The 26596-nt window shown below is 39.3% G+C and overlaps 3 protein-coding genes across 5 annotated transcripts; 1 reads left to right on the top strand and 2 right to left on the bottom strand.

The window, feature by feature from the left end:
- The first annotated feature begins 718 nt into the window (after positions 1–718).
- LOC119745524 (spermatogenesis-associated serine-rich protein 1-like) lies at positions 719–6055 on the top strand. The gene is made up of 7 exons (XM_038221914.1): positions 719–933; positions 1419–1557; positions 1895–1995; positions 3291–3461; positions 3864–3990; positions 4575–4637; positions 4773–6055. The coding sequence occupies exons 1-7, from the start codon at positions 888–890 to the stop codon at positions 4909–4911; spliced, it is 786 nt and encodes a 261-aa protein (XP_038077842.1). The 5' UTR covers positions 719–887; the 3' UTR covers positions 4912–6055.
- On the bottom strand, positions 5514–17670 carry LOC119745523 (chromatin assembly factor 1 subunit B-like). Of its 2 annotated transcripts, none has more exons than XM_038221913.1 (14): positions 17492–17670; positions 14169–14312; positions 13556–13688; positions 12258–12366; positions 11440–11543; positions 11053–11149; positions 10853–10940; positions 10357–10532; positions 9651–9775; positions 8854–8986; positions 7757–7882; positions 7128–7490; positions 6840–6997; positions 5514–6385 (listed from the first exon to the last, which is right to left on the bottom strand). In XM_038221913.1, exons 2-14 carry the CDS (start codon positions 14310–14312, stop codon positions 6078–6080), a joined length of 2064 nt encoding a protein of 687 aa, XP_038077841.1. In that variant the 5' UTR covers positions 17492–17670; the 3' UTR covers positions 5514–6077. The 2 variants fall into 2 exon arrangements, with proteins under 2 accessions (XP_038077841.1, XP_038077840.1); XM_038221912.1 differs by having other exon boundaries at positions 6840–7000; positions 17492–17668.
- A 457-nt stretch (positions 17671–18127) lies between these two features.
- Positions 18128–26151, bottom strand: LOC119744308 (coiled-coil domain-containing protein 58-like). Of its 2 annotated transcripts, none has more exons than XM_038220177.1 (5): positions 25999–26151; positions 19698–19823; positions 19284–19430; positions 19119–19178; positions 18128–18749 (listed from the first exon to the last, which is right to left on the bottom strand). In XM_038220177.1, exons 1-5 carry the CDS (start codon positions 26050–26052, stop codon positions 18696–18698), a joined length of 441 nt encoding a protein of 146 aa, XP_038076105.1. In that variant the 5' UTR covers positions 26053–26151; the 3' UTR covers positions 18128–18695. The 2 variants fall into 2 exon arrangements, with proteins under 2 accessions (XP_038076105.1, XP_038076106.1); XM_038220178.1 differs by lacking the exon at positions 25999–26151 and adding an exon at positions 25889–25970.
- Between the last annotated feature and the right edge of the window lie 445 nt (positions 26152–26596).

The raw sequence follows: 26596 nt of genomic DNA, 5'->3' as shown, positions 1-26596 counted from the left end.
ATTTTGTTTACTTCGGCCAAGGCAACGTTACGCTTTCGGTTGACAATAGAGGGCGCTATTTCATTTGGGTGCTTTTCGTCCAATTTGCTGATGCATGGAGGAAGGAAAACACTCCTCCCGGATGGCTGAGATGTATAAATCAAAATTAGTGTATCAAAAACACAAAAACCTAATCGTTATTAAACCACTCCAAATTCAGTGAAGAGTGTTTATTGAAGAACTGTTGCGAACTGTCTTGTCAACAATTTTGTTGCGTCCCAACTACAGAGGTTTCAAATAGGCCTTTACAAAGAGTATTTGCCGGTGTGGCAGGTAATTCTGTCCCCCCTGGTAAATGTGTCCCCCCGGACAGATCTACCGGGTCGTGACCCGGTAAATCTGTCCGGGGGGACACTTTTACCTAGGTAATTCTGTCCTCCCGGACACTTTTACCGGGGGACAGAATTACCGTCCACACCGGCGCGGCGTTGGAGGCGTCATAGTTATTAAGCAGGTGTTTTATGGCCTGTGATAGCAGGTGTGCTTTGAAGGCCTTGGAAACACATTTGCACTATCTAAATTAAAACAAAACAAAAAAGAAAAGTTTAAAATAACCATATTTAGGCTGATTAGTACATTCAGAATTGAAAAGTTCGGTACCAATATAAAGATTTAATAATAATGAACATGTTATTTTTCATCCCGAGTAACTAAGCAACGCCAGTAAAGAAGAAGAGCGCCCTCTTTCGACAGTTGTTATGTCAATGCCAGCTAGCTGTACACAACGAGAACGTGAAGAAAGTTGTTGACATTTTGATGAAGTTAAGTGTTTTCCATTCATGTGATTTGTAAAAAAGACAAAGTTAAAAGAAATTGCAATTACTTATAGCTTCCGGGCTGACTGAGACATGTCACTTCATGTCATTACTGAGATAGGGGTGCCAGGGCGAAAAGGTAGGTGCTTAATTTACGTTTAATTTCTTCTTTCCACTTTTTAATACATTGAACTAAACACGTTGAACTAATTTGCCAAATTGATAGTTAGGTTTGAATTGACCGCACTAATCCCGTAAGTTTTACTGAACTAGATCTGGAAAGATTTCCGTATCTGGCCATCACTAATCATTCCCTGCAGTGACCTATCACTATCAGCCATCAGAAAGTGATAATAATGTCCTAAAAAGTCAAATTTAGCAGGGAAAATATTGAAGCACTGAGAAAACACAAATTTTCAGACCAGCCTCAATAATTTACAGGGTTTGTGCACTATGTCAAGTGATGACTAGCCTCCAGGTATGGAAATCTTTCCCTAGGGCCTAGATCTAAACCTACTATTTACAAATTTACTCATTAGCAGTTTTATATTAAACTACAAACAGAGGTTTTCACTTGCCATTTGCAAAGAAATAACGTAGAACTTTATATTCATACATCTGCAGAACGTGAGAGGCGTCACTATGCAGAGAGGCGAGGCCATGAGCAACCCACGGGGCGAGGGCGCCGCTACTTACCCCACGGGGATGGGTCTCAGCCAGACTGGCAGCCCCACCCACACTGTCTTCAAGTCAAATATTCTGAGTTAGTACTACAAGTTTATTACATGTACTTTCACAAATTTGGACTGTATGCCTAATTTGAACAGCTGGAAAAGGGTAATATTTTGTGCAGCATTTCTGCTGGTTGAAATCTGAACTTAGCTGATAAATTCATTGCAATTGACAGATAAACCTCAGTGTATTTAAAATAATAATAAAATATTAATGTCTAACACATTTTCCTGAATCTTTTAATCTTCACTTTCTTTTTAGTGCACTGAAGGAAGGTAATTGGTTGCACGATCACAGCACCTAGTTCAGCTCGTGCCCTGTCCCCTTCATGAAAATAACACTGATTTGTCCGGTCCTTTTTTTTCCAGGGAGGGCCCCGACTGGTCGTCTCGTCTGCGATACATCCCAGCTCCCACCGAACCTGAACCAAGGGAGGATTATAAACTTCCTTCCCTTCGCTGCTTCCCATGTAAGACAATATAAAAAAAGCCTAATGTTGAAACAAGTTGTGAAGTTAATCAAATTAGTTTTTTTGCCCTTCACCGACGTTTAAACACTGTATACTCAGTGGGTTACCTCCAGAGTGAAAGTTGGAAAAAAAATATCCCTCGGGTGGGACTCGAACCCACGACCTCCTGCTTTCTAGTGCAGATTAATGTCTAAGACATTTTCAAAAATCAATTTTATAATTTGATTTATATCACCCCGAGGCAAAATTCCATCTTAATAGAAGTTTTGAAGTTCTACACAACATTTGCATAGAGTAACTCTCTAGAGGGGGACATTACAATTTTCAATGTGAACTGAGGGAATATAATGAAATCTTCTGCAGTTTAATCTAAAGAAGAGTGGCAATCTAGATCTCATACAAAAGTTCCCAACAAACGCAACAAAAGAAGAAAATGAAAGGGAATGTAATACAAAAACCAACTTTGAGTAATTTAATGTTTGGCTAATTAGGCAACAATCATCAAAACCACGAATAAACCAAGTACAGACAATTATATGGGTCAGGGTCACAAAGTGCCTCAGATACCCTGTAATTAATTTGCATACAGTGGATGCTATTCACCCAAGGTTATTTATCACATAAATCTTCATTAAAGGGAAAATACAACATTTGCAAACATCAAAAAATAAAACTACCAAATCATTTTGAAATACCTTGCTGGACTGTTAGTGAATGACAGTGTAAAGCATCCTGTAAAATCATGGCACCTGGTATACTGTCATTTTCAAGAAAAGTGGTATTTTTGTATCAATTTCCAACGCTGGTCGGCCGACCAGCGTTGGAAAAAAACTGGCTTTTTTTTTAAATACTGGCCCCAATTGACCATCGCACTTGTTTGCAATCGATTACACACCTATGAACGGGTACAAGCCAGCTAGACTGGTTCCCTGACCTTACAATTCCCCAATGTATGAAAACTGCTCTGTTTCTTCTTATATGGAGTCAGGGAACCAGACTACAGGAAAATGATTGTTTTTCTTGGTTTTTATAGCATTTTCGAACCCAAAACCTCAAAAAAGTCAGTGTAACTATATTTGCTATATATTTCCAACCCCCCAATTCCATCCATTTCTGAAAATTACAGCAAAAGCAAATGATGTATTTTTCCTTTAACCGATCTATAGATATTTGCCAAAATGCTCTCGTTTACCTTACCAGCGTAGACTTTAGCACCCCTAACCGTTAACAGCTCATGCATAGACGCACTGCAAAACCTTCTTTTTTTTTCTGAACATTTTGTGGTTCACTTTCAGGGCGTCATTTCAAATCAAACGAGGAATGGTCGTTCTATCCCGAGGGATTTCATGTCGGTCGACGATGTCAGTTTCCAGCCGACGCCCCTCCGGAAGAAAAGGAACATCCCGCCAGCATGACTTCAACAAAAGAAGTGACACACTCCTCCCTGCTGGGAATGAATCGAAAATGTGAGTCTGCACAAGCTGTGTTTTTTTCCCTAACTATAATTCTTTCCGTTGAATAGAACCAAGAGTGCTGTACAGGCACTGTAGCTTGGAAGCCTGACGAAACAAAAAGGGGAGAAGATGACAGAGAAAAACAAAGTTCAGTTTCAGATGCTGGAGGAAACCCTGGAATGATTTTCCTGGGAAAACACAAAGAATCAGCCATGGACTGTAAACCCAATCCACATGTAAGCCTCTGTGAGATTTAAACCAGATTCACAGAATGAAAGGCAAGGAATGTATCACCTAGTTGACTCTGTCATTTACAAGATCTTTGTGATTCAGTCTCACTCAAATTTGTTTCAGTGATATCTATTTTATTTACTGGTGTTAACCTCGTGCTTTTGATTTTGCGGTTTCCTATAGTGCCAAGAACGTTTGAGAGGAGAGGATTTTTCCCAGAAGCCTCCCCTGGTGACAAGTCGTACCAGGCATCGGAATACTCGCCAAAGTTTCACAAGTTTGGCTCGACCAGGCCTGTTGTCAACTTTGGGTAAGCTAAGAAGCTATAATACATGTACATGTAGTCACTGTAATTATTGTACAGTCAGTCAATTAATGAAAGAAATCTGAATGCACTTAACTTGATTATCCTCCATGGTTTGTTTATTATTCCTTTCGTGAGAGCCGAGGCTCTTCGGGATAAGGAGCAGCCTTCCCATGTCTGACCAACATGGTGAAACATTTTGACAGATAATAAGTGTTCTTATATTGTGAGAAATAATTATCTAATTGAGGTTAAGTGTCTTGCTCAAGAACACAAGCACCCATCATGCAAGTAGAGTGTAAATAGAGTTAACAAGCAGGACACAGGTTTAGGTGGGTTAAAACCCTCCTGCTATTTAAGAGGTCACAGTCAAAATTTCCTTCCTCACCTCCTGGCCTACTGTTAACAAACCAATGGGGGTCTTGACCAATATTGACCCAAGTAATAACAAGGCTCAAAATGCATGGGTTAATTAAATAATCTGATAAAGTTACACACAGAACAAGTTTACAGAATAGAACATTTTTTTATTGTCAATCACTTTTTTTTTCTAAATTCCTGACGGAGTATCCATTTTTCTTTAACCCCAGTGGCTCACCGAAGAGAAAACACGACACATTTGTTCCCTTGCAAGAGCTTCCACCTTACCCTTGGTAAGTGCATCTATTTTAATGGTGAAATGTAAATTGAAATTCCTCATCACTTGGCGATTGTGGTCGACGATAGATCCTAAATTACATTTTGGACTCGGTACCCTGAACTCAACTTTCAAATGTTTGTTTCTCCAGCGAGCGATATACAAGTAAGGAAAGAAGGCGGAAATACAAGGAGGAACTGGACTCGGTACGAGTATTGGAGAGCTGGGAACCGGCCATGCCGCTGGGCCTCCCCTTCGGATGTGACGATCGGAGATTTGTCGCAGTCTAAAGCTGGCTGAAGATTTTTCTTCAATCTCTTGATGTTGAATTAGTATTCATGGGGGCAAGTTGCATGGTTGTGATCTGCGAAGGGCACAGTTTGAAACAGGAATGCCAGCTAAAGGCAAATTCCATTGTCCGAGCCATTGACAAAACAGCCGGTGGGTAGGGGATAGGGGGCAGGGGTGCAGGGGGAGTGGCTATTAAATCATGCAAAAATGTTTGCAGGAAGAAAACACTAGAAGGAAACACCAGATTCCCCAAGTAACAAACTTCAATCACTTTGTAGAATCCTGTAGTAAAACTTTGGTTTCATATGAATGTTTTATTCCTTTTTTATGCAAAGGTGCAATTCCGAAGTGTAGAACTTGAATGGGGGCTGAGGATTGGTAACCATCTTTGAACAAAACATTTTACCAAGTATTTTTATGCCTGTTGCATTATTTTTTTTATTTTGAAGGCTGTTTTTCAACTCTGTATTTTCAACTCGATAGAAACTCTGATAAAAAAGAACCAGATAGGGGTACTTTTGTACAAAGATTCCGTTAGTAGATTAATATACTTCAGATCATCGGCACACACACATTTTGTAAATGACATTCCACTTTGAAATTATGTTTGAACTGTCTTTATTGTTTGCAGATAAAACTGAAACATTGGAACTAAGTTATTATGCACATGTAAAAAATACATGCCTAAATTTGAAATGGTTAAATAGTATACTAAATAGAGGCCAATGTTTTTTGATACATGTTCAGTTGGAATTAACATACCTAACTTTTTATAAAGTTGTCATATTTCTCAAAATCACTGAAAATGTTATGTATAGCTTTCAAGGTTCTTTTTTTAAATCAAGGTTTTGTAACTAGCAAAACTGCAATCATAAAAGCACCATTTGAAGCACTTTCAATATTCTAAGCCTTGTTAGAAGCCTTATTAGAATAACTTCACAGTAATTTGAGCACCACTTTTGACCATAGAGCAATTTTATATTACTCCCAAGAACAAACCATTTTGTGCAAAGCGTTCTGGCTGAAAACAAAATTGAAGTACCTGACAGTACATAGAGGTTTACCTTTTCAGACCTAACCTTTTTTTATACGTCACAGTTGTAACATAACTTTGTACAGTTTATTAAAAGACAAGATTTATCAGAACATTTTTATCGGGCTTTTCTCAGTTTATCACGATGACTTCCTTGTCACTGCTTTCTTGTGCAGATTCAGTAACACCTTCCATGGGAGTGTCACCCTGTGGCATTTTAACAGCCTCCTCAATCTGTCTGTTGTCTTGCATGGATTCTGCCATTCTCTTTCCTGGGGAAGCTAAATCTGTAGGTATGACATCGGTTTTAGAGGAAATTGAATTTGTGATAGCTGTTGAAGAGTTTGGTGCAGGAACGTCTTTGTTTGTTGGGGGTACTTCACTGGTTGGAGGTTTGGATGACGATAACGAGGTAAGCTGGATACGTCTTGGTTGCACACCTGTGGGCGGAAAAGTGAAATTTTCTTTACGTCTATATCATTTAACACTCCTACTGTTTGAACAGTCACAGACAGTCAAAAAGTCCATCCTCTTCCTCTGCCATGCCTTTGACACAGGCTAGTCACCAACCGTCGGATCATATTTCAAGCAAGCACTCCAACTAGTCAAATTCAGTCAACAGACAAAAACAGGTAAGTGGTAGGCACAGCTGGCTTATCAATCACCCACAGTCAAAGCATGGCTGTATCAAGTTACATAAACAGTCACAGCCAGTCAATCCTGCTTTATGTAGGCTGGGGGCTCTTAACTGTTAAAAACAGTCACTTGACTGATGTTGACTGAAAGGACAGCTTTGCACAGAGTGTATGTTTGCATAGGAGGGTTAATAAGAAACGAGCCATGAAAACTACTAGAGATGACTATTGTCAATTTAAACAAAACAGTGTGACAAACCTTGGGGTGATTTCTGGAGTGCCTGTGCTTGCCCACTGGGGGCGCTGTGGCCAGCAGATACTGGGCTCTGATTGGCTGATGCCGGAGGGCGTGGACTAGGTTGACTGGAGGGCGGACTAGCCAGCAGCGTGGTTGAGATGCGTCTCGGCTGTGGACAACTTCTGAAGAAAAAAAACACAGACTTTGAGTTTGTGGTGACAGGAATTCAAAATAAAATAGCCCTGTGAAATCCATTTCTCACTTCTGTTCAATTCCATTCCAGAAATACTGAAAGACGCATTATATTACCCTGTTGCTTTTGGTGCAGTGTTGGTGCCGAGTGTTGTCAGAGATATCCTCCTGGGCTCCACCTTAGCAACCACAGGCACACTCCCTCCCTGATTGGCTGTGACCTTATGAATATTCATCCCTGCCGTTGTCTCATTGGTCACTGGCTGGTGCTGGCTGGCTGGTACCTGGCCGGGCAGAATTTGATTGGTTGCAAGTTTAGCAGATGACACTTCAGTTGGTGCAGTGACCTTTGACCCCACCGTTGCCAGGGGAACCACTTGTGCTTTTTTGTAAGGAACACCAATTTCACCTTCCTCAAACGCGACCAATGAGCAGAAACCGTCCGTTGAGGAAACAACTAAGATTCGACCATCGGCTGACCTGCAGAAAAATAAAATTTAAAAAAGTTATTAAATTTTAAACAGGAAAAAAACAAACCAGGTATTTTATTTAATTTGACAAGCTGCCAAAGACAGAGTTGTTTATTTTCATGTTGTTTTTTAAATTGTACTTTTTGAGTATTGACCAATGAAAGATGTCATGACTTAATTATTCACATGGCATGGACAAGATTAACCCGTTACATTAATTAATTAAATATTCATCAATACCTAAGACAAACAGTTGAAATTTGATACCACACTTACCACGTCACATCACTCAGTTGGTGGTAGTGGATGTTGGAGATGAACGCAAATGGAATAGTCTGCTGGGAGTCATACAAAAGAATGCTGTCCTCGGAAGCAACAGCAAAGACAATTCTGTACGGCAGGCTGCAAAAGAAGGAAATAGTTCACATTCACTCCAAGGCCGTGTCCCACTATGGGTGTTCAAAGCTACAGCTATGGGTATTGTCAACATGTTCCCATGTAGTTGTAGTTGGAAGAGCTAGACAAAAGCTCTTGACAAGCGATCTAAGATAAGACCTTAGCCTTTCAAGAAAACTCCATGACTTTATAGACAAAATGGTCGACATTCCAAATTATGTACAGCCATGCAACTTAGTACAGTCGACTCTCGTTAATACAAACTCGTTCGGACCTAGCCAAATTGTTTGCTATATCAGAATTTTGTATTCAGAGGAACATCATTCCCATTCATTGTGCACATAAATGCACAGTCGGGACTAAGGCTTTATGTTTGTTATAGCCAGAATTTTGTATTAACAGAGTTTGTACTAACGAGATTCGACTGTATCATTCTTCAGTGACCTGGGCCCAATTTCACAGCGCTGCTTAACAGTTAGCAGAAAAGTTGTGCTTAGCGTAGCAGAAAAAAATTGCTAACCTTAAGCACTATTTCACGGCGTGGACGTGCTGACGGTCGCGCGTGCATGGAGATTTGTATTGTTTCGTCACTGAGTTAAGCAAATTTTTCCTCTGAAGTAAGCGTGCCTTTAGCTGTGCTTATGCTTACAGTCTCCATGAAATAGATGGAGGCTCTGTTAGCATAATCGTGTGCTTAGCAGCGCCGTGAAATTGGGCCCTGTACTTTCAACTAAAGATAGGTACAGCTCCACTTGCAACTTGGAGATAGGCAACCAGATATAAAAACCAAAAATGTATTGAAATTCACTTAACTAAATAAAAATGTTTATTTTTTTTCAGTAAACCTGACTATTTGTTTTTAAAAAAATGGTTCTAAACGATATTTTAATGCAAGAGCTTTTAAAAAGTTTTTAAAAAAATAATTTAATTAGAAATTTGTGGTGATTGATTTTGTACATCTTTGGGTATTGCCCTACCTAAACAGAGACTGAGGTTCTTCGCTGCTTTTGACCGAGTCGGTAGAGGGCGCTGTTTGCTTCACAGCATCAGCCTTCTCTTCCTGTGTGGGCTCATTCTTTTGGCAAGTGGCTTCGGATGTATCCATTGATTCTGTGTAATGTTAATTGTGAAATTATGTTGTTTAGAAATTGACAAAGCAGGGGATGTAAATTTTAACCCTCTCAAATCATTCAAATTCCAACAGAATGTTTGGGAAGATGCAGAAATAGGGAAGGAAGAACCCAATACAAATCAATGGAATGACCCTTGAAAACTTTGGATACCAAACAAAAGGTTTTATTTGGACCATATACAGTAGCGAATTATGACCAATTTAGGAAAGCTACTAGAAAAAAAAACCTGATGGAGTTAGGGCCTGTCTGAATTCATACCCAGGATGAGTTCCGGACAAGTTGCGGACATTGTATCGGGTATAAGTTGCAGGACTCGAAACAACTTCCCCGCAATCTTCTCGCAATAAAGTTATCAGTATTGGTGAGTCAAGCAGTTGCTAATGAAAACTTTCCCGGAACATGTTTCAGGGCAAATGCAGAGCTTCTTCTGGACAAAGTGAATGATTCTACCTGCAACTTGTCCGGAACTCATCCCGGATATGAATTGAGACGGACCCTTAGGGGTTTAGAAATCATTTCTATCCAACAGAGAAAGGCTTGAAATTTTGGCTACTCTCTCTGGACTCGATACTATGCATGGATCAAATATAGCAAATGCAGATAAGATGATGTTAATGCCTAAACCAGGGAAGATTACATACCCTCCTTTGCTGAACTTTCTTTTTCATCTTGCGTTTCCTCGGCAGGTCTGCGTAGTTCAAATAACACAGGACAACAGCGGACGGCTAATGTGGCCTTAGATGACCCAGGTAGGTGCACAGCTGGTCTGAAAATAAACATTATGCAGCCTTATTTTATATATATCATGTTATGAGTTCGTTGTTTCATTTTAGTTGTAAATAAGAATAAAAAAGAAGTCTGAAAAAATGTTGAAAAACAGCAATAGTGGGGAACAAGAGTGGTTTTCAGGTGGTTTTTTTTATAGACGGGCTTGAATCTTTTTAGGGATATTAGGAACTAGGGTAACTAGAATTATTAATTAATTATTTTTATTTATGAGACATTTAAATGAATCGGTGTTCTTTGGTGTTACATTTAACAAAACGAATGAAACACAAATTAACTAAGAAAGTAAATGATTAAGTTGAAAAGTCAGTCGCCGCTCTTTTGGCAGAAACGCAAAGTAGCACAATGAATTTTGAATCATTTTTGTCTTCAAACTCCTCATTGGTATAAAGTGAGCTAGTTTCATAAGAAGCGTTTAATATATGATATTTCGATGGTGAAACAATTGATGGATGAGTAAATGCTATGATTAACCTTGGTAAATGCTATGATTTACCTTGGTAAATGCTATGACTTACCTTGGTAAATGCTATGTTTACCTTGGTTAATCCTATGATTTACCTTGGAACTGAGGATCGTGTGAACACGTAGGTGGTGTTGCACGAGGACGACGCGTCGCCCGTCTCCAGGCAACCAGAGGGTACGATCAGAAGCTGACCGTCGGGGCTAAAGGTCAACCGACGGAAGAAGGACCTCATGCTGTCGTCGTGGAACATGCGACACTGCTTCGTAATGCCCTGGGAAAAAGGCAATGAAACAGTGTAAAGATGGTTTGTCAACACATTTATTGGCGTGGTGAAATGCTGGATTTCTAGTATTCTATTAGGAGCTTTTCAATTCCTTGTGGAATGGAACATTGCATCTGTCACCTCATGAAATTATTCTTGTTATTGCACTCATAATTATTCATTATTTGTATAATATACTACCCGAAAGAACTGAAAACTCCAGGGATTTCGCTAATCCAAGTTGACTCTTTTTTATATTCAGTGGAAAATGAGTTTCATGACAAAAAAAAAAGAACCAAAAAAAATCACACTTGTCTAAAGATTTATACCTCTCCATTGTTGGTGGTGGTAGATAGAGACATCTTGATAATGTTGAATGCACATCGGTTGTTCTTTAGGTTGTACAAACGAAGAGACCTACACAGAGAGAAGTCACAAAAGTTTGTATTGTTTGCTACAGATGGCTGGTCATGTAAGTCAATACTTTTTAACAATTAAAATAAACCCAAGAAAAGTAAATCAAACTCACCTATCACAGCTGAGAGTGGCGCAGTATTTCCCCAGTGGGTCCCAGGTCACGCCTTGGACAAAACTACGATGGTCTTTAAAAATGAAAAGCTTCTCACCTGAACAGAATTACCATAAATTTACATTAATTAATTAAACAAACTACAATAGCATGAAAAATCCTGAGAGTTCTTTGAGTTCAAGGCAGGAAATAATACTTGACAAAATAACATGATAAACAGAAACTGTGCCTTTTTCACACCGAGGCACTAGTGACAACTATTTCATCCATTTTACAATAATACTTAGGGAAACACACGGCAAGTTGTTGGTAGTTTTTACATCATGATTCATGCAAGTGCAATCAAGTGCACAATGTGTGTGCAAACCAGGTACCAGCAAACCCTACCTTTGACTACATCCCAAATGATGGCGCTGTTATCGACCGATCCTGACAACAAACGGTTACCATCAGGGGACCAGGAAAGGTCATACACATCCTCCAAGTGACCTCTACAATTCAAACAAACAATGGATCAAGTTTCTTCATAATTTCTTAAAGTGTATTTGTGGCTCACAAATTACCTTGGTAATGCTATGGACCATTCCGTTAAGGTCGTGGTGAAAAAGTCCATGTTGTAAAAATAATATATACTCTGATGCTGACCTGTATGACTTTCAGAAAACAGAACTGAATCAGCACTTTTTTATCAAAGAAGTCCCCAGAGAATTCATCATTTTCATAGACAGCTCTCGTTCATCCGTCTGTGCATTTTACCATGACGGGTGACGCCTTGTAATAAATAGTGCCACTGTCAGAATATCCGACTGATATTTACGACGATCGATACAAATTTGCAGATTTCTGTATTCTTCGCAATGTCGTCATTCTGATGACACCATTCAGAGCACTCAAGTATTTCATGATGGCTGGGTCCTAGTTCCAAATAGAATTGAACAACTCCAGCCAATCAATTCATTTCTGCAACTGTTGCCGTTAATAACACACAAAAAAGAGTTGTTATAACAAAAATTTCCAGGCAACTTTTTTTTTCATGTAGCAGTAATACGCTTCCATATACGACATCTAGCCAGCACTGGACTGCCCATGAGACTTGTCAATCCTAACTCCCCCTCCCCTTGCCTTTTGTTAGTTGCCTTCCAGAGTGGATTTCAAGGGATCCATGAGAGGGTTAGGTTATAACTTGTAGCTTTGGAGAGGCATACCTGAGCATCTTGAGTACAGTCCATCCTTCTTTGCATTCTTCGTCTTCTTTGCCAAACGCTGAACTGCCTCCCTGGGTGTCTGTCAACTTCCACAAGATGACCAGGCAGTCTGCACATGAGAAGATCAACACAAAGGCATAAAGTTCAGACGGTATGTGACTGGTTTTCCATTTGAATGTGCGCACAACCTTAAGTACACTGCACAGTTTATGCTCAAGTTCCTGCTGAAGAAATACGGGAAAAAAATTGAACCCTGATGTCTTTTTTTCATCACGTGGAGGTCAGTCATTGCAGAAATGTTGAAAAGACAAGAATCTGGGACTGAGAAACATTCCTTATTTTGTTAGAAATACTTTGAAAATGCACTAGACTCTCTATAGTAGCCTTGGTCAATGCTCTCGTCGTTATTCGTCCCGTACGCGGTCAATCGTCGGCATATATCCTCACGCGCTATGCACATGCATGTAAAAATACAGCGCGAACAGCGACCTCACGCGGCCACTATTTTTATGCAAATCAGTTGGAGACGATGTCGAGCCTTGGTTCAATCGTCCATGTGAGGTTTTGGGGGTGGTGCTCATTATGTTAATAGCCTTAGCTGACCTTAAATGTCGTTTTCTTATTGGTCGATCGTTGCGTGGAAACTTGCATAGTGAAACGTGGCACCGTACATAATCCATACACGTACACATTGTGTGTCTCTGCACACGGCACCAATGCACAAAAACTGTGGTTCCTGTCAAGTCCGCAAAAGCCGGAATAGCTGCAAATAATTTGATGACGTCCGGATTTACCAAGGTGTGATTGGACACTCCACATATTAGCCCCGCCTACATTATCTGTATTCGCATACGAGGTCGTGCGCTGGAAATCTAGCGCAAAGTAAAGAAAAACATAAGCTTTGGCCGACGATTGAACCAAGGCTCGACATCGTCTCCAACTGATTTGCATAAAAATAGTGGCCGCGTGAGGTCGCTGTTCGCGCTGTATTTTTACATGCATGTGCATAGCGCGTGAGGATATATGCCGACGATTGACCGCGTACGGGACGAATAACGACGAGAGCATTGACCAAGGCTATCTCTATAGAGACTTTGTACACAACCAAAGTAGTGGCATCAGGATACTACATTCTTTCCAAAATGCACAGTACTCATATCTAAAAAAAAATTAAAATTGCATCATAAGAAAGTTTCTGTGCGCACTGTCTACGCAGGTCTCACGAGAGAAATTTCAAAGCAGGATATTTAGAATCAGAATTGTTATCATTCATTTCATAAAGCAACAAATGAACCCACCATCTCCACCAGACGCGAGAATCTGGCCATCAGGAGAGAAACGCACCACGTTGACAGACTTGGTGTGTCTAGACAGATTAGAGGCAAACTCTGCCATTGCCTTTCCCTCATTGTTGATCTTAATGTACCAGATCTGTTGGGGAAAAATTAATTATATGAATTTCAGACTTCGAAACATAACCAAATTTTATTAGAAAATACTCAAAATTATATAAACAGATTTCTATTTCTCCCAATAGACTTTGTACATACACAAAGGTGCATCTAAATTCTACACTCTTTTCCACACCTTATACTTTACAAGGAAATCCAGTTTATCTCAAACAGCCTTCCTGTGTCACTAAAATTCACATCTTGTTTGCATATAAATCCCAACAACTTTCTAGGCGATACAGTAAGAATTACTTTGACATCCCCGCCTATAAATTTGGATAAAAACCTTCCTGAAAAGCTTTTCTCGATGTTCACAAAGATAAACTTGAATGATGTATTAACTGGATCATTTTCGATGGATTATTAATTTTGTACAAAACTACGAAAAATTTGACTATTTCTTGAGAACGTGTTCCGAGCGTAAGAGTATCAAAGTAAACATGTTTCCACCAATACTAACTCGTAAGTTGCTGTCTGTTCCACACCCTGCGGTGGCCAGTCGTCTGGGTTCCTTCTTACTGGTGCTGGGATTGCATGGTTGGAAGTCCACGCTGTAGATGGGCTCCCGACCGTGCCATGATATCTCGGGTGTATCTAACTTCATCTGTGATTAATTTATGAAAGGCAAAAGGAAAAATTATACACTAGACATGGTAGACCAATCGGCTTTGGTATATAATAAGCTTATCCAGTAAGGAAAATAGTTTGCTGGTGTCTGTGTCATGGTATAGCCTAGCAATGCATGTATTTGTCATAACTGTTTAAACTTTTTATTTATTTGTGTCTTTTATTTTATTTTTACATCCAAAAATAACTAAGCAGCCTTCATGCCTAAGCCTAAGGCCTGTCTGTTTTTCCCCAGACATGCCAGATAGGCCTACCTCTGATTTGAAAAACATTGTTTCACTGAAACTAAAAAGGTTTTTGGTTAATAATTCAAACAGGTAATAAAATGGTAAACATTCATGACATTTCAACACGTTAAATAAAATCATGGAAAATATGTTGCAATCTGACGCCACTTTTTTCTTCATACTCATCTTGCTCATACATAGGCTATATCATCTCATAATCATGACATGATGGTCAATCATTGCACAAATGATAAGACATGAATCTGGGACTGAGAAACATTTCCAATTTCGTTAGGAAATACTTCTTGACTCTCCATACACTTTGTACCATACCAAACCGCTGAAGTGGCGTCAGGTTGCAACATTTTTTCCAAAATCATTCTCTGAGTGATGATGAATGTTACTATAGTACTGTATCACTATGTAGGCCTAGGCCTAGGCCTACATGATGTACAGTACCTCACACTCACAGTCACACACAATTTACAGTGACATTCATCATCAGAGTTGTCGATGTCAGACACTTTTCTATATTATACTAGGCATACCAAAGGCAAGGGCGCCACCACATAAAAACTTCGGAAAAATCGCCATTCCCAGCGGTAATTTCCAGCCTCAAAAAATTATTTCTCACTAGAAACAAAGTTACAACTTATAACAGAGTAGATACGTACAAAATTCTCAGTGTTCCACACTTTAAAACAGGTCCGATCTCAATCTGACGTCGATATGAAGCGAAAACAACGCCCGAAAATGAACGAAAACGCGAAAATCGACTTTCAAATTTGCCGCTCAAAATGGTCCACTTAGAATGAGCGGTAGGACCCATTTTTATAGGAAGGGTGGGTTTCGGAGCAATAATCAATTCTGACAATCTTGGTATCAAATTAAAGCTTAGACTTGGTTTTATTCAAAACTGACTGTTACTTTGTGCCTCATGAATATTAATTAGGTCTTAAAACAAAAGAAAACCTTTAAAAGCGAATAACTTTTGATCTTTAGGGAGTACGCCCTTCCCCCGCATATCAATGGAACGGTCGTCTCGTGCTCTATCCAACAATGCATGGGTCGATCCTTGAGATCGAGGCACATTTTTGTTATGGTCACTTTTAAGGCGCGGCTCTGGGAAAGAGTTTGTAAGCCATTGATGACGTCGACGATGATGAGTCATCGGTCTAGTGCCTAGTGGTCCGCGTGATTTGTACGGTAACGCGCAGCACACAGGGTGGGAACAGACTGACCGCGTTGCGGTCGCGCTATTCAGGACTGTGTATTTTGTTGCGACTCAAAGTGCATTATCGGACCATTTTTTTACTGTGCGGATTTAGAAAGGGTAGGCAATTTTACGATTGTTTCTAGATTGTCATTTTTAATTTGACGATTTCATTTTCTTCTTGTCTAATATTTCATTCTATTGTCACATTGCTCTTTGGATTTCAAGCGATAAAAACGGGGAAAAAACGAAAACTTTACCCACAAAAAAAAAACAAGTTCGTCATGTGCGTGCGTTGACGATAATCCTTAGCATGCTCAGTTGGCATTACTTAGTAACAAATACTAATTAATTTTGCTTCAAATTGCAGACTTAAGATTTCTGTAAAAGATGAATACATATGTACATGTATACCCAAACAGTTTTCTATACTGGTTTACAAAATGTTTACATTAACAAATGTACATGCACGCATGATGTACTTCCAATAACACGAGACACTTATCAGCTTGCTTTGTTGACCCCTTGGCCTAAGGCTAATCCTGTGGTGAGTCATTCATCACCTCTCAAGGTTTCTTATAAACAGCTGAGCTGACCCTCAGGGCTAAGACAATAGTCACTACATGTAGTCTACAGTGTGCTCAAGCTTTAAAGGGGTTCTCATCTCCACAGTTTTCTTAGTCATTTTTTGAAGCCCAAAGTAAAACAAAATGAACACTTTCAGATGATTTTGTTTGATTATTTCTTAATTAAGAACTAATTAATATGCTAATTCATTGACAAAAATTACTTAGTTTTACTAAGGCTTCCATAAAGTTGTATTTCAATCCCTTCTAGTTCTACACAAATGTGGGCAATTTGTATGAAGCAAGATGAAAAATTGTCAATATTTCTTCATTACGCTAATTAACACCTTAATTAATATGCTAATTAATTTCAAAATTTTCACATTAAGTGTACTTTGAATTAGTTTATTTCATTAGCTAACCCTTCTTTTACTTCTTAAACACTTAAGCATTCATAACATTTTACAAAAGTGCATATTTGGTATATTGGGAGGGAGTGTGCCATGTTCTCGTTAAGTCTTAAGTTATATTTTAAAAATAATCAATTAATTTGACATCACTGGCAGATAGTCCCAAGATTGATAGGGTGAAAGAGTTGGCTGGTTTATACAAATGTTTCAAAAATGAAGGAAATCAACACAATACTTTTATGGATACAAATTTTTGACAATGGTCCATTGTTATGTCATGTTATATAACTCCCAAGCGGCCCAGGATCCAGAACCTTGAGTTATGCAAGGTTACGTCACTGATTTCTGGCTGACTTCACAATTTTGTAACTCGACTTGGAGATTCTTCTGGGGTTTGGAACTCCTGTAACGAAAACAATGCATATATGTGAACGGATTTCCACAATTGTAATTCTCAGTTCAACTCAGTTTGCAAATAACGACTTCTGCAAAAACGATTAAGGTGATTTATGGCACTTTTGGTTGCTAGGCAACACAAAATGTCAGCCAGACAGTCACCTTTATTGACTGGAACTCTTGAACCCCTGGGCCGATTTTGTTCAAACAAAAACCAGATGGTTGCACTCAGTCAGCTCTGTGTTTTCAACCGCAGTGCAATGCCCTGGCTGGTAGTTGAATGTTTGGCTGGGAGTCCCTAATTATACTAGAACAATGCTCTAAATCAAGTCAAATGTACGTACCGTTATCCTCTTTGTGTGCGGTTATACTTTTAAATAAAAGAAATATATTTACGAATAGGGCCTACACAAGAACTTTGGAAATCCTTCCGTTCAATCATGGAGGAATAAGAATGCAGCAAGCAGCGAATATTTTTTTTCCGCGAACCGATCACAAATTTGCCGCGAAACTGCAACCGGAATGCGCTTGCGCAAATACTACTCCCTAGCTTATCGAGAAAAAAAACATATCGGGCAACACACGCAGCGCGTGAAGGGGCCATCTCAAATTTTAGACATCCATTGTAGTAATAGTATAATGCTTCAGGTTAATTGTGTTGCGACATTTATTTTTTTCTTTCACTTTAAGAAATGAGACTGCACTAGTTTTTTGGCGGAAGGGGGAAGGAGAGGCCGGAAAAGTGATGATTGACAATCTCAATGTTTCAGAGATTTGTTACTGACATTTTGAAACTTTGCTGAAAAAGGCGGTTTCAAAAGAAGTGCAAGACGGATTTTGGTAATGTTCTTTGCTGACGGTGGGCTGGGCGAATATAAGGTGTGGGGAAGGGGGCGGCGACAGAGTGGGAAGGGGAATTCCCTTACAAATACACTCACACAAAACCAACTTACACAAATGGAGACATTTGCAACAGCCTCTCTAAAATACAAATGATTTATTTTGGTTTTGATTTTTATTTCCTTAAAAGCATCACCAACTGGGCCTAGGAACACCTAAACAATTGAAAACACATGGTTTACTCCAGGAATTTTGATTCCAGTTTAATTTTTTTTAAAAATTGAAATAATCTCATAGTGCTCAAAATGAAAGTATTTTTTAATCTTAAGATGACTTTTGCTCAATCCAAAATTGGTTTTAACAAATTGTCTTAGGTATAAACACAAATTTGGGCCCTTGGATTGTTTTAACACGTTTTGCTTCATTAACCTACTAAGGAATGACCAATTTGGGAGGGGGGGGGGGTGTTCCCCACCCAAAATCACCAAGTTAAAACTTATGACACTGGAACAGACCAAATGGCAGTATTTTTTATGTTAGCCCTGCAACCGCCTATGATAATTAAACACTTAAGTTTGAAACCCAAATTTTTGCTCACTGAATCAAGTCCAATATTTTTCAATAAAAATCAACAGATGTAAAGGACGTTATGAACATTATATCTCTACAAAATGTCTTCTACTGGATGGAACGGGGAATGATACGTCGTCATGATGATTTACTGGCCGGGCTGTAATGGTTCCTGCATCGCTCGTGGAATACCTGGGGTTGAAGAGAGTAGAACACAGAACACAATTACACATTTTAAATACGAGTGGAAATAGTACAATTAATAAATACAATTTGGTGAGTGTCCCTTTAGTGTTGCACACCCAGCTAAACACAACCATGGTTTTTTTCGTTTGGTTCAAATACTGTCCACAACAGGTAACCATGTGTCATTTGCGACTAATCATGGAGATAAATAAGACAATGGAGTTTAAAGTTGTAATTTGTGTTTAATTCCATTTAAACCAAATTTCTATCTCTAAGGACAATAACTTTCTTTTTTATTCGTTCAATTCACTATATTTGTTTTCGGGAAAATTATATGATATAATGTACCAACCATACATACTCCATTGCACTTACTTTCAAACTTCTATCTTTGACAATTTCTTCAACATTGAGCTCCATTTGCATTTGTTGCAGCTGTAACATAAACACACAATGCAGTCAGTATTTTTTTCTGTATATTTTTCTGTATGTTTTTTTGCAATGACATTATTTAAAATTTTTTTTAGCTGTTTGAGTTACCTTTGTTCGTACCTCTCGTAGATTTCTATTGATGGCTACGTTATCTGGGTCTTTAGTTCTCTGGTCGCGTAATCTATTCACCGTCCTGGAGACTTGTGTTATGCATCCCCTGATTGTATTCTCCCGCTGACTGTAAGCTTTCTCCAGCTAGAATGGGTGTTTCAAAATGAAAAAAAAACCAGGAGAATGTTTAGTACATATGAGAACTTGTAAACCACTCCATAAAATATCATGAATACAATGCATTAGCGTTTTAAGCAATTATCAAAAAGGACGATGTTAGGGGTACTACACGTAGAAACCCCATTATAAAGAAAACAGAGACTGTATAGAGACTGTTACACACAGAGAAAACAACAAAAACTTGTCAACTTGAATTTGTAAAGGATATTAAGGTCATAATATCATACAAACCTGAGAGTATAGATCTTTGCAAGTTTCTTTGGCATCAACCTGGCCTGCGAAGGACTGGGTAGGAACTGTGGTATTCAGTGCGTAGATTATTTTGTCGTCGATGGTGCGCATGTTCTTCAATGTATCCTGAAACACAAACAAGATGTCTTGTTTATAATGACTGTGCAGGGAAACTGACCAAAAAACACCATCCGCCACCCATCTGTTTCAAATTGTCTACACTTTTTCAAAAGTGGTGGTGTACATGTAGGTAAAAATGGCAGAGTATATGGCTGCATTTTAAGACAATCATGTTGAAACCTCAAATTGGACCATGTGACCAGGGAAATATAAAACACACTTGCACCTATCAATTGTTCCCCCCCCCCCCCCACGCCACCCCAGGTCTTAGGTCGGGGTTTGGTCACGTTTTTCAAGCCACAGGAAGGGGGTTTGGGTCACTTACATAAATGTTTACCGTTGCCTGGCGCACTAGATGTAAATGCAACCAGTTTAGGGTGGCCCATCCATCAAGTCCATATATGTTGGAGATATGAATTTGCCCCAGGGGTGGGGATTTGGTCACATCAAAAGTGACAATCCCCACATCTTGGGTGGGGCAGTGGATGGGGGGGGGGGGGAGAGACAATTGATACATGTACATGTACTGATGTAGGTGCAATAGTCTATGGATTTTGCACAACATAACATTTGTCACAATTTGTATGAATATTCAAATTTGGAATGCAACTTATAATAATAATAATAATTTATTAATTTATAGTGCGCAAATTCCATTTAAAATATGTTCAAATGCGCATTACAGTCATAAAAAATAAATAAAAAATAAACAGACGTATACGCAAATTCAACAATACAATGAACACTGATACAGGGTACAAAAAATCAATAAAAAGCTCTCATAAAAAGATGAGTTTTAAGTAATTGTTTAAAAACATTCAGGCTACTTGCTTCTCGGATATTTAATGGCAGTGCATTCCATAACTTAGGTGCAGCACACTCAAATGCACGATCACCAAGGGTGACCTTGGTTCGACTTGCTGAGTAACTGAGGAGTGTTTTGTCATTGGAAGATCTGAGATTGTAATTGGATGAAGATCGTTTTTGGATTAGATGGCATAAATATAAGGGAGCTAGACCATAAAGAATTTTATAAGTTATTAACAGAATTTTAAACTCAATCCTGAATCTCACCGGAAGCCAATGTAAATCAAAAAACAGTGGGGTGATATGACAGTATTTGTAAGCGTTACAGACTAGTCTGGCGCAGGAATTTTGCACACGTTGAAGCTGTGATATTTGAACGTCAGGCAATCCATAGAGGAGGCTATTACAATAATCCAACCGACTAGAAATAAAAGAGTGAATTAACGTTTCAGTACATTCCCTGGTCAGATACTTTCTGATACGTCTAATATTATGTAAATAATAAAAAGCCGTACCACACGTTTTTGTGATATGAGTAGACATTGTCAAGTTAGCATCGAACCAGGCACCCAGACTCTTCACAACGGAGACAGGGGAAAGTCTGGACTCCCCAACATTGATGCTGTCAATATTAACCTTAGCCAATTGTTGGCGAGTACCCATGATAATAAATTCAGTTTTATCATCGTTTAACATCAACCCATTACTGAGCATCCATTTACGCACAACATGTATACAACCCTCCATTGCAGAAAGAGCAGACGCCTGGCTCGATGCATCATCTGGGCAAAAGGAAAGATAAAGTTGCGTATCGTCAGCATAACAATGCACATCTGGAAGTTGAGTCTCAATAATTTCGAACAAACTACTGGTATATAAAATAAACAACAAAGGACCTAAACAGGATCCTTGGGGTACACCCCACTCAAGGTCAAATTTCTGAGACAGTTTACCATGAACAGAGACCCGTTGAGATCGGTCAGACAAATAAGATTTAAACCAGAGGAGAACAGTCCCATCAATACCAAACTTGGACTGGAGCCTGTTCAACAAAACCGTATGATCTAAAGTATCGAAAGCAGAACTTAAATCAAGTAAGACTAATAAAGAAACATGTTGTTTGTCCATAGCCATTAGTAAATCGTTTTTAACTTTCAATAAGGCCGTCTCAGTACTATGGTGACTACGGTAGGCCGACTGAGTAATTGGATATAAACCGTTCAATGTTAAATGAGATTGAAGTTGGAGTGCGACTGCCTTTTCCACCAACTTAGATATGAATTGAAGATTACTAACAGGCCTAAAATTTTCCATCTTTAAGTCTAGACTAGGCTTTTTAAGCAATGGTAAAACCACTGCTGATTTCCAGGCTGCTGGGAAATGACCAGTACATAAAGAGGAATTAATCATTCTGGTTATAACAGGCAATAACAGATCTAAAGAACTCATAAGTAACTTCATTGGAATAGGGTCAAGGATACAACACTTCTTACTAGAACCTACAATGAGCTTACGAACACCATCTTCAGAAAGTTGCACAAAATCGGTCAATGTTCCCCCAGACCTAAGTGATGAGGGTGTGGAGGAAGATAACTGAGGTGAGCAGGTCACATTACTCAATCTCAACCTGATATTGGAAATCTTTTGAACAAAGAAATTACCCATCTCATTCGCAAGCATCGAATCATCGGTGTGCGGTGGCACAAGAGAGCTTTTGTTAAGATTGAGCAGAGACCTGCTAACCTGAAACAATTTCCGTTGATCACTACTATTTTCATTAATCAAGTTGGAATAGTAATCCTGACGAGCATTGTTCATCAAGAAAATGACCTTATTTCTGTTCAACTTAAACAAATCAAAATCACGCTGAAGCCCAGTTGTTCTCCATCTCCTTTCAGCTTTTCTACGCATTTTCTTAGCAATTCTGATTTCCTCATTAAACCATGGTACGCAGGGCCGAGCAATAATCATTGTTTTAACAACAGGAGCATGATGATCAACAATGTCACTAAGGATGGTATTATATGAAATGGCCAAATGGTCAAGATCATCAGATTTACCTTGGCTTGAGTCGGTATTACACAAATCAGATTCAGAGATTTCATTCTTAAACTTATCCATATCTACAGAGCTAATCTTCCTATAAGATACCTCTTTTACAGATAAATCAGGTTTGTTTAAAATAAGTTTACACAAAATGGAATAATGATCTGAGAATAAATAATCAACAACAGGCATACGTTCAATTATTGTCTCTGATTTACGGGTAATGATCAAATCCAATGTATGTCCTAGAACATGAGTTGATTGTTCAATATGCTGTGTAAGGTTCAATGATTCCAGTAGCTCAGAAAACCGTATTGCTTCATAGTTGTCAGCATCATCCACATGAATGTTAAAGTCCCCAGTAATTATCAGTGGTGCGCTAGTCAGCAGAACTGATTCCAGGTAATCGGAAAATTCCTGTAGAAATGTAGTCATTGTAACTGGATGGTTAGCTGAATAGGGTGGTCTGTAAATGACAACAACGCGTAGCACTTTCACTGCAGGCCTAATTTACTAATTTAGTCGTTAGGAACTTAATTCCATTTCAAATTGAAATTATCAATGATTACAGATTAGGCCTACATGACAAATACTACATATGTGGCATTAGGATACTGCATTACAAGTTAAGGGCCCTACTCATGTTTTTTTTTATCTCTCAATTCCCCCCCCCCCCCCCCCCCCCCCCCCGCGCCGCGCCAATTCAAAGAAGCAATACAACGCACAGCAAAAACAGACAGCGCCCCCACATGTAGCATTATTACATGAATTTTAATTTTTTGTTAAATATGGCCAAACTATACATCAAATTAAAGCTCTCGATGGGAGAAATTCAATGGTGCAAACAACATTGTCATAGGTGCTTCCGTTCAGAAGTTATGTTCTCCCAAAGACACCATACTCCTGGAACTCTTCTGGTCGTCATTCGAGTTAATGTATTTGTTAACTAAAAACCAACCATACTATTCAATTTTAGTTCAAATATAGTCAACCTATACATCAAATTAAAGCGCCTGATGAGAGAAATTCAATGGTGCAATGGTCATTGTCATAGCTGCTTCTGTTCAGAAGTTATGTCTTCCGAAACACACCATTAATACTCGTGAAACTATTCTGATTGTGTGTTTTTATTTCTGTAACCAGGGCGGAGCAGCACCTACTGAGGAGAAAGTGATGCCTCCAGATATTCCCTTATATCAGCATCCCAATTCCTATGCCCCCCCCCCCCCACTTTTTCTGCATAAGATGGAAGAGTAATATATATTAATGTAACCTTATTGATCTTCAATGATTAGGTCTCCTTTTGGAAGATCTTCCTGCAGCTTGTGGAGATCCACTCATGACTTTTTGTGATGAAGCATGAATCCAGAAAGACTAATTTATGTGTAAAATAAACTGGGAATATTGACACACCTTTTAAGACATTTTCCTTTCCTCCAATAATTGAAAAATTGTTGATATTCCCTGCCCTGGCTACAATCCAAAGGGCTTTGGAAAAAAATCTGACTCCACCAGAAGTATGTCTGACAGCATGTACTTACCACCCCTCCCCCATCGAAGGTTACAAGTCAAGTTTTGGCAGCAAATGGAAATGCATTATTATTGCTGATGTAATTAAATTAATCCTTTAATCAAGTTAAAACATGATGATTTTTTTTTATTATTATTAAATTAAAACAATAATTTTGAAATCAACTGAAATACATTTGTTGGTCATGAATGGACGTTTGTGTACGAGTTTCATTCGTAAAAAACAATGAGTTACTGGTGCAAACATGACAGCGCATCATCATCATCAACTGCGTCAAGGGCTGGCCAAACATTAGCGCGGAGATTGTCATAAGACTTTTAAACAAATACATTTATACAGACCGCAATCAAACGCAGGAACAAAATCAAGATATTCTTACTCAGAAAGGACCAAGGAATTTAGTGATATAGGTTTACAGGAATCCCCCCCATGTTCTGCATATCTAAATTGTGAAAAAAGTGGCAAATTTGATCAAAAGTTGGCAAAAATTGGCAAAAATTACCTTAAAACCTTATTTCTTGACCGTTTGAAACGAAACAAAAAGCATCGGCAGATTGTCCTATCCTATCTGTTCAATAGATGGCAGTATTTATTGATTTGGAAGTCAAGAGAGGGCGATATTAATCAAAAACGGTAACCCATTTTCGAGGCATGAAAATGCCAAACTTAGTGTCAAAATGGCCGCGCTCATGACGGCCGTCCTGAAAATCACGCTCTGAAACTTCTGGTTTTGGACAAATTGAGGTATGTCTTTCCCGATCTATTGCCATTGTGTAAAAGAAGACATATTTCTCGACATGTAGGAGTGATTTGAAGCTGAAGTAGCTTGATGGGACACAGTAACATTCATTTGAAAAACTTCAGTTTTGCGTGTCACCAGAATAGGAAATGTCAATATCGCGGTACCTCGGATATGGATGTCAGACAAGTCGACCGTTGAGACAACTCGACTCGGGACAAGTCGACCGTTGAGACAAGTCGACCGTTGAGACAAGTCGCCCGTTGAGACAACTCGACTCGGGACAACTCGACCGTTGAGACAGCTCGACTTAACGGAAATGTATACACGTGGAGCGGGAAAAAGTTGCGATCCCGGAGGCGGCGCGGGCATACTTGACGCACAGAGGGCGTTCCAATCCGGTGGCCGTCGCGTCGGGCCGGCGCGCCCCGCTAGCGAGGACCGGGCCCGGCCCGGCACGCGGGCACGTCGACCGGGGCGGCAAGTGGGCGCACAGGCCCGGCATAAACGATGTCACCGTGCACGGTACGGCCGACGCTGACCGGGGATAAGTGCGCGCACAGGCCCGGCTGCGCTATTATCGGCTCTGTTATCATGGTTATATGCAACCAAAAAAACAACTCATGTGTCATCACTCCCAAACGGCGATCAGCCGCCGTCAATTAAAATCCCCGCGACTATCCCCAAAACTAGCAACAAAAACATGCGAGGCGACTTGTCTTAACGGTCGACTTGTCTTTCCATTTATGGCACATACGGGCGAGTTGTCTCAACGGTCGAGTTGTCTCAACGGTCGACTTGTCCCGAGTCGAGTTGTCTCAACGGTCGACTTGTCTGACCCCCGGTACCTCTAACATTGCTACCACATGCCCCACATGCCCCACAAACAAGTTCAAACCTTTTTAAACAAGGCCTAAATTCAAGTTTTTAAGGTAAGGATAACCACACCTAACCACCCAGCCATGACCAACAAACGAACAACACATCTTTTATCGCCACTGGCTGCTTTGAATGGCAGTTCCAGTTGTAGAAGCATGTAAACAAGCGAGGTACACTACCTGAAATCGTAGAAAATCTTCGCATATCACGTTCCCGTCCATGTTCGCTGCCATGTTGGATAACTCATTCCGACTGTTTCATTGACCGGTAGGGGTGTAGTTTTTTGAAACCCTTATATCTGAATGCTTTAATGTTGAAATGAGTCTCAAATATAGATAAATGTATAGAATTACACATTTATATGCAAAATAATGCGCATATTGATACTACAAAAGGCTTGATATTCATCTTTCCGAATCATAAACTTCGTGAAATATACTTTGGAATTTCCGAAAAGAAATGGTACAATCTTCGACAAGAACCACCTAACTGCTGTAAACTATTCAAAGACTTGTCTTAGTCGCATCTTTATTTCAATTTACCAGACTTTTAATTTCTAAATCATCTGAAAACCAATTTAAAAAAAACCCAGGAATTGTGCAGAAGGCTTTTCTGATTTTCAGTTTAAAAGAATCAACACACGCTGTCTTCCTGTAATGTGGATTTTAACGACAAAAATAAATATATCAAACTCAAAATATTACGCAAGCCGAATTTCAAGCAAACCCCTAAATAATGTCTCATCATTTCCACGAGAAAGCGAGAGATTTCACAGCA

Source organism: Patiria miniata, unplaced genomic scaffold (genome assembly GCF_015706575.1).
Source record: "Patiria miniata isolate m_02_andy unplaced genomic scaffold, ASM1570657v1 HiC_scaffold_7, whole genome shotgun sequence".
Taxonomy (NCBI): Eukaryota; Metazoa; Echinodermata; class Asteroidea; order Valvatida; family Asterinidae; genus Patiria; species Patiria miniata.
This window is presented reverse-complemented; position numbering and strand designations above follow the sequence as displayed.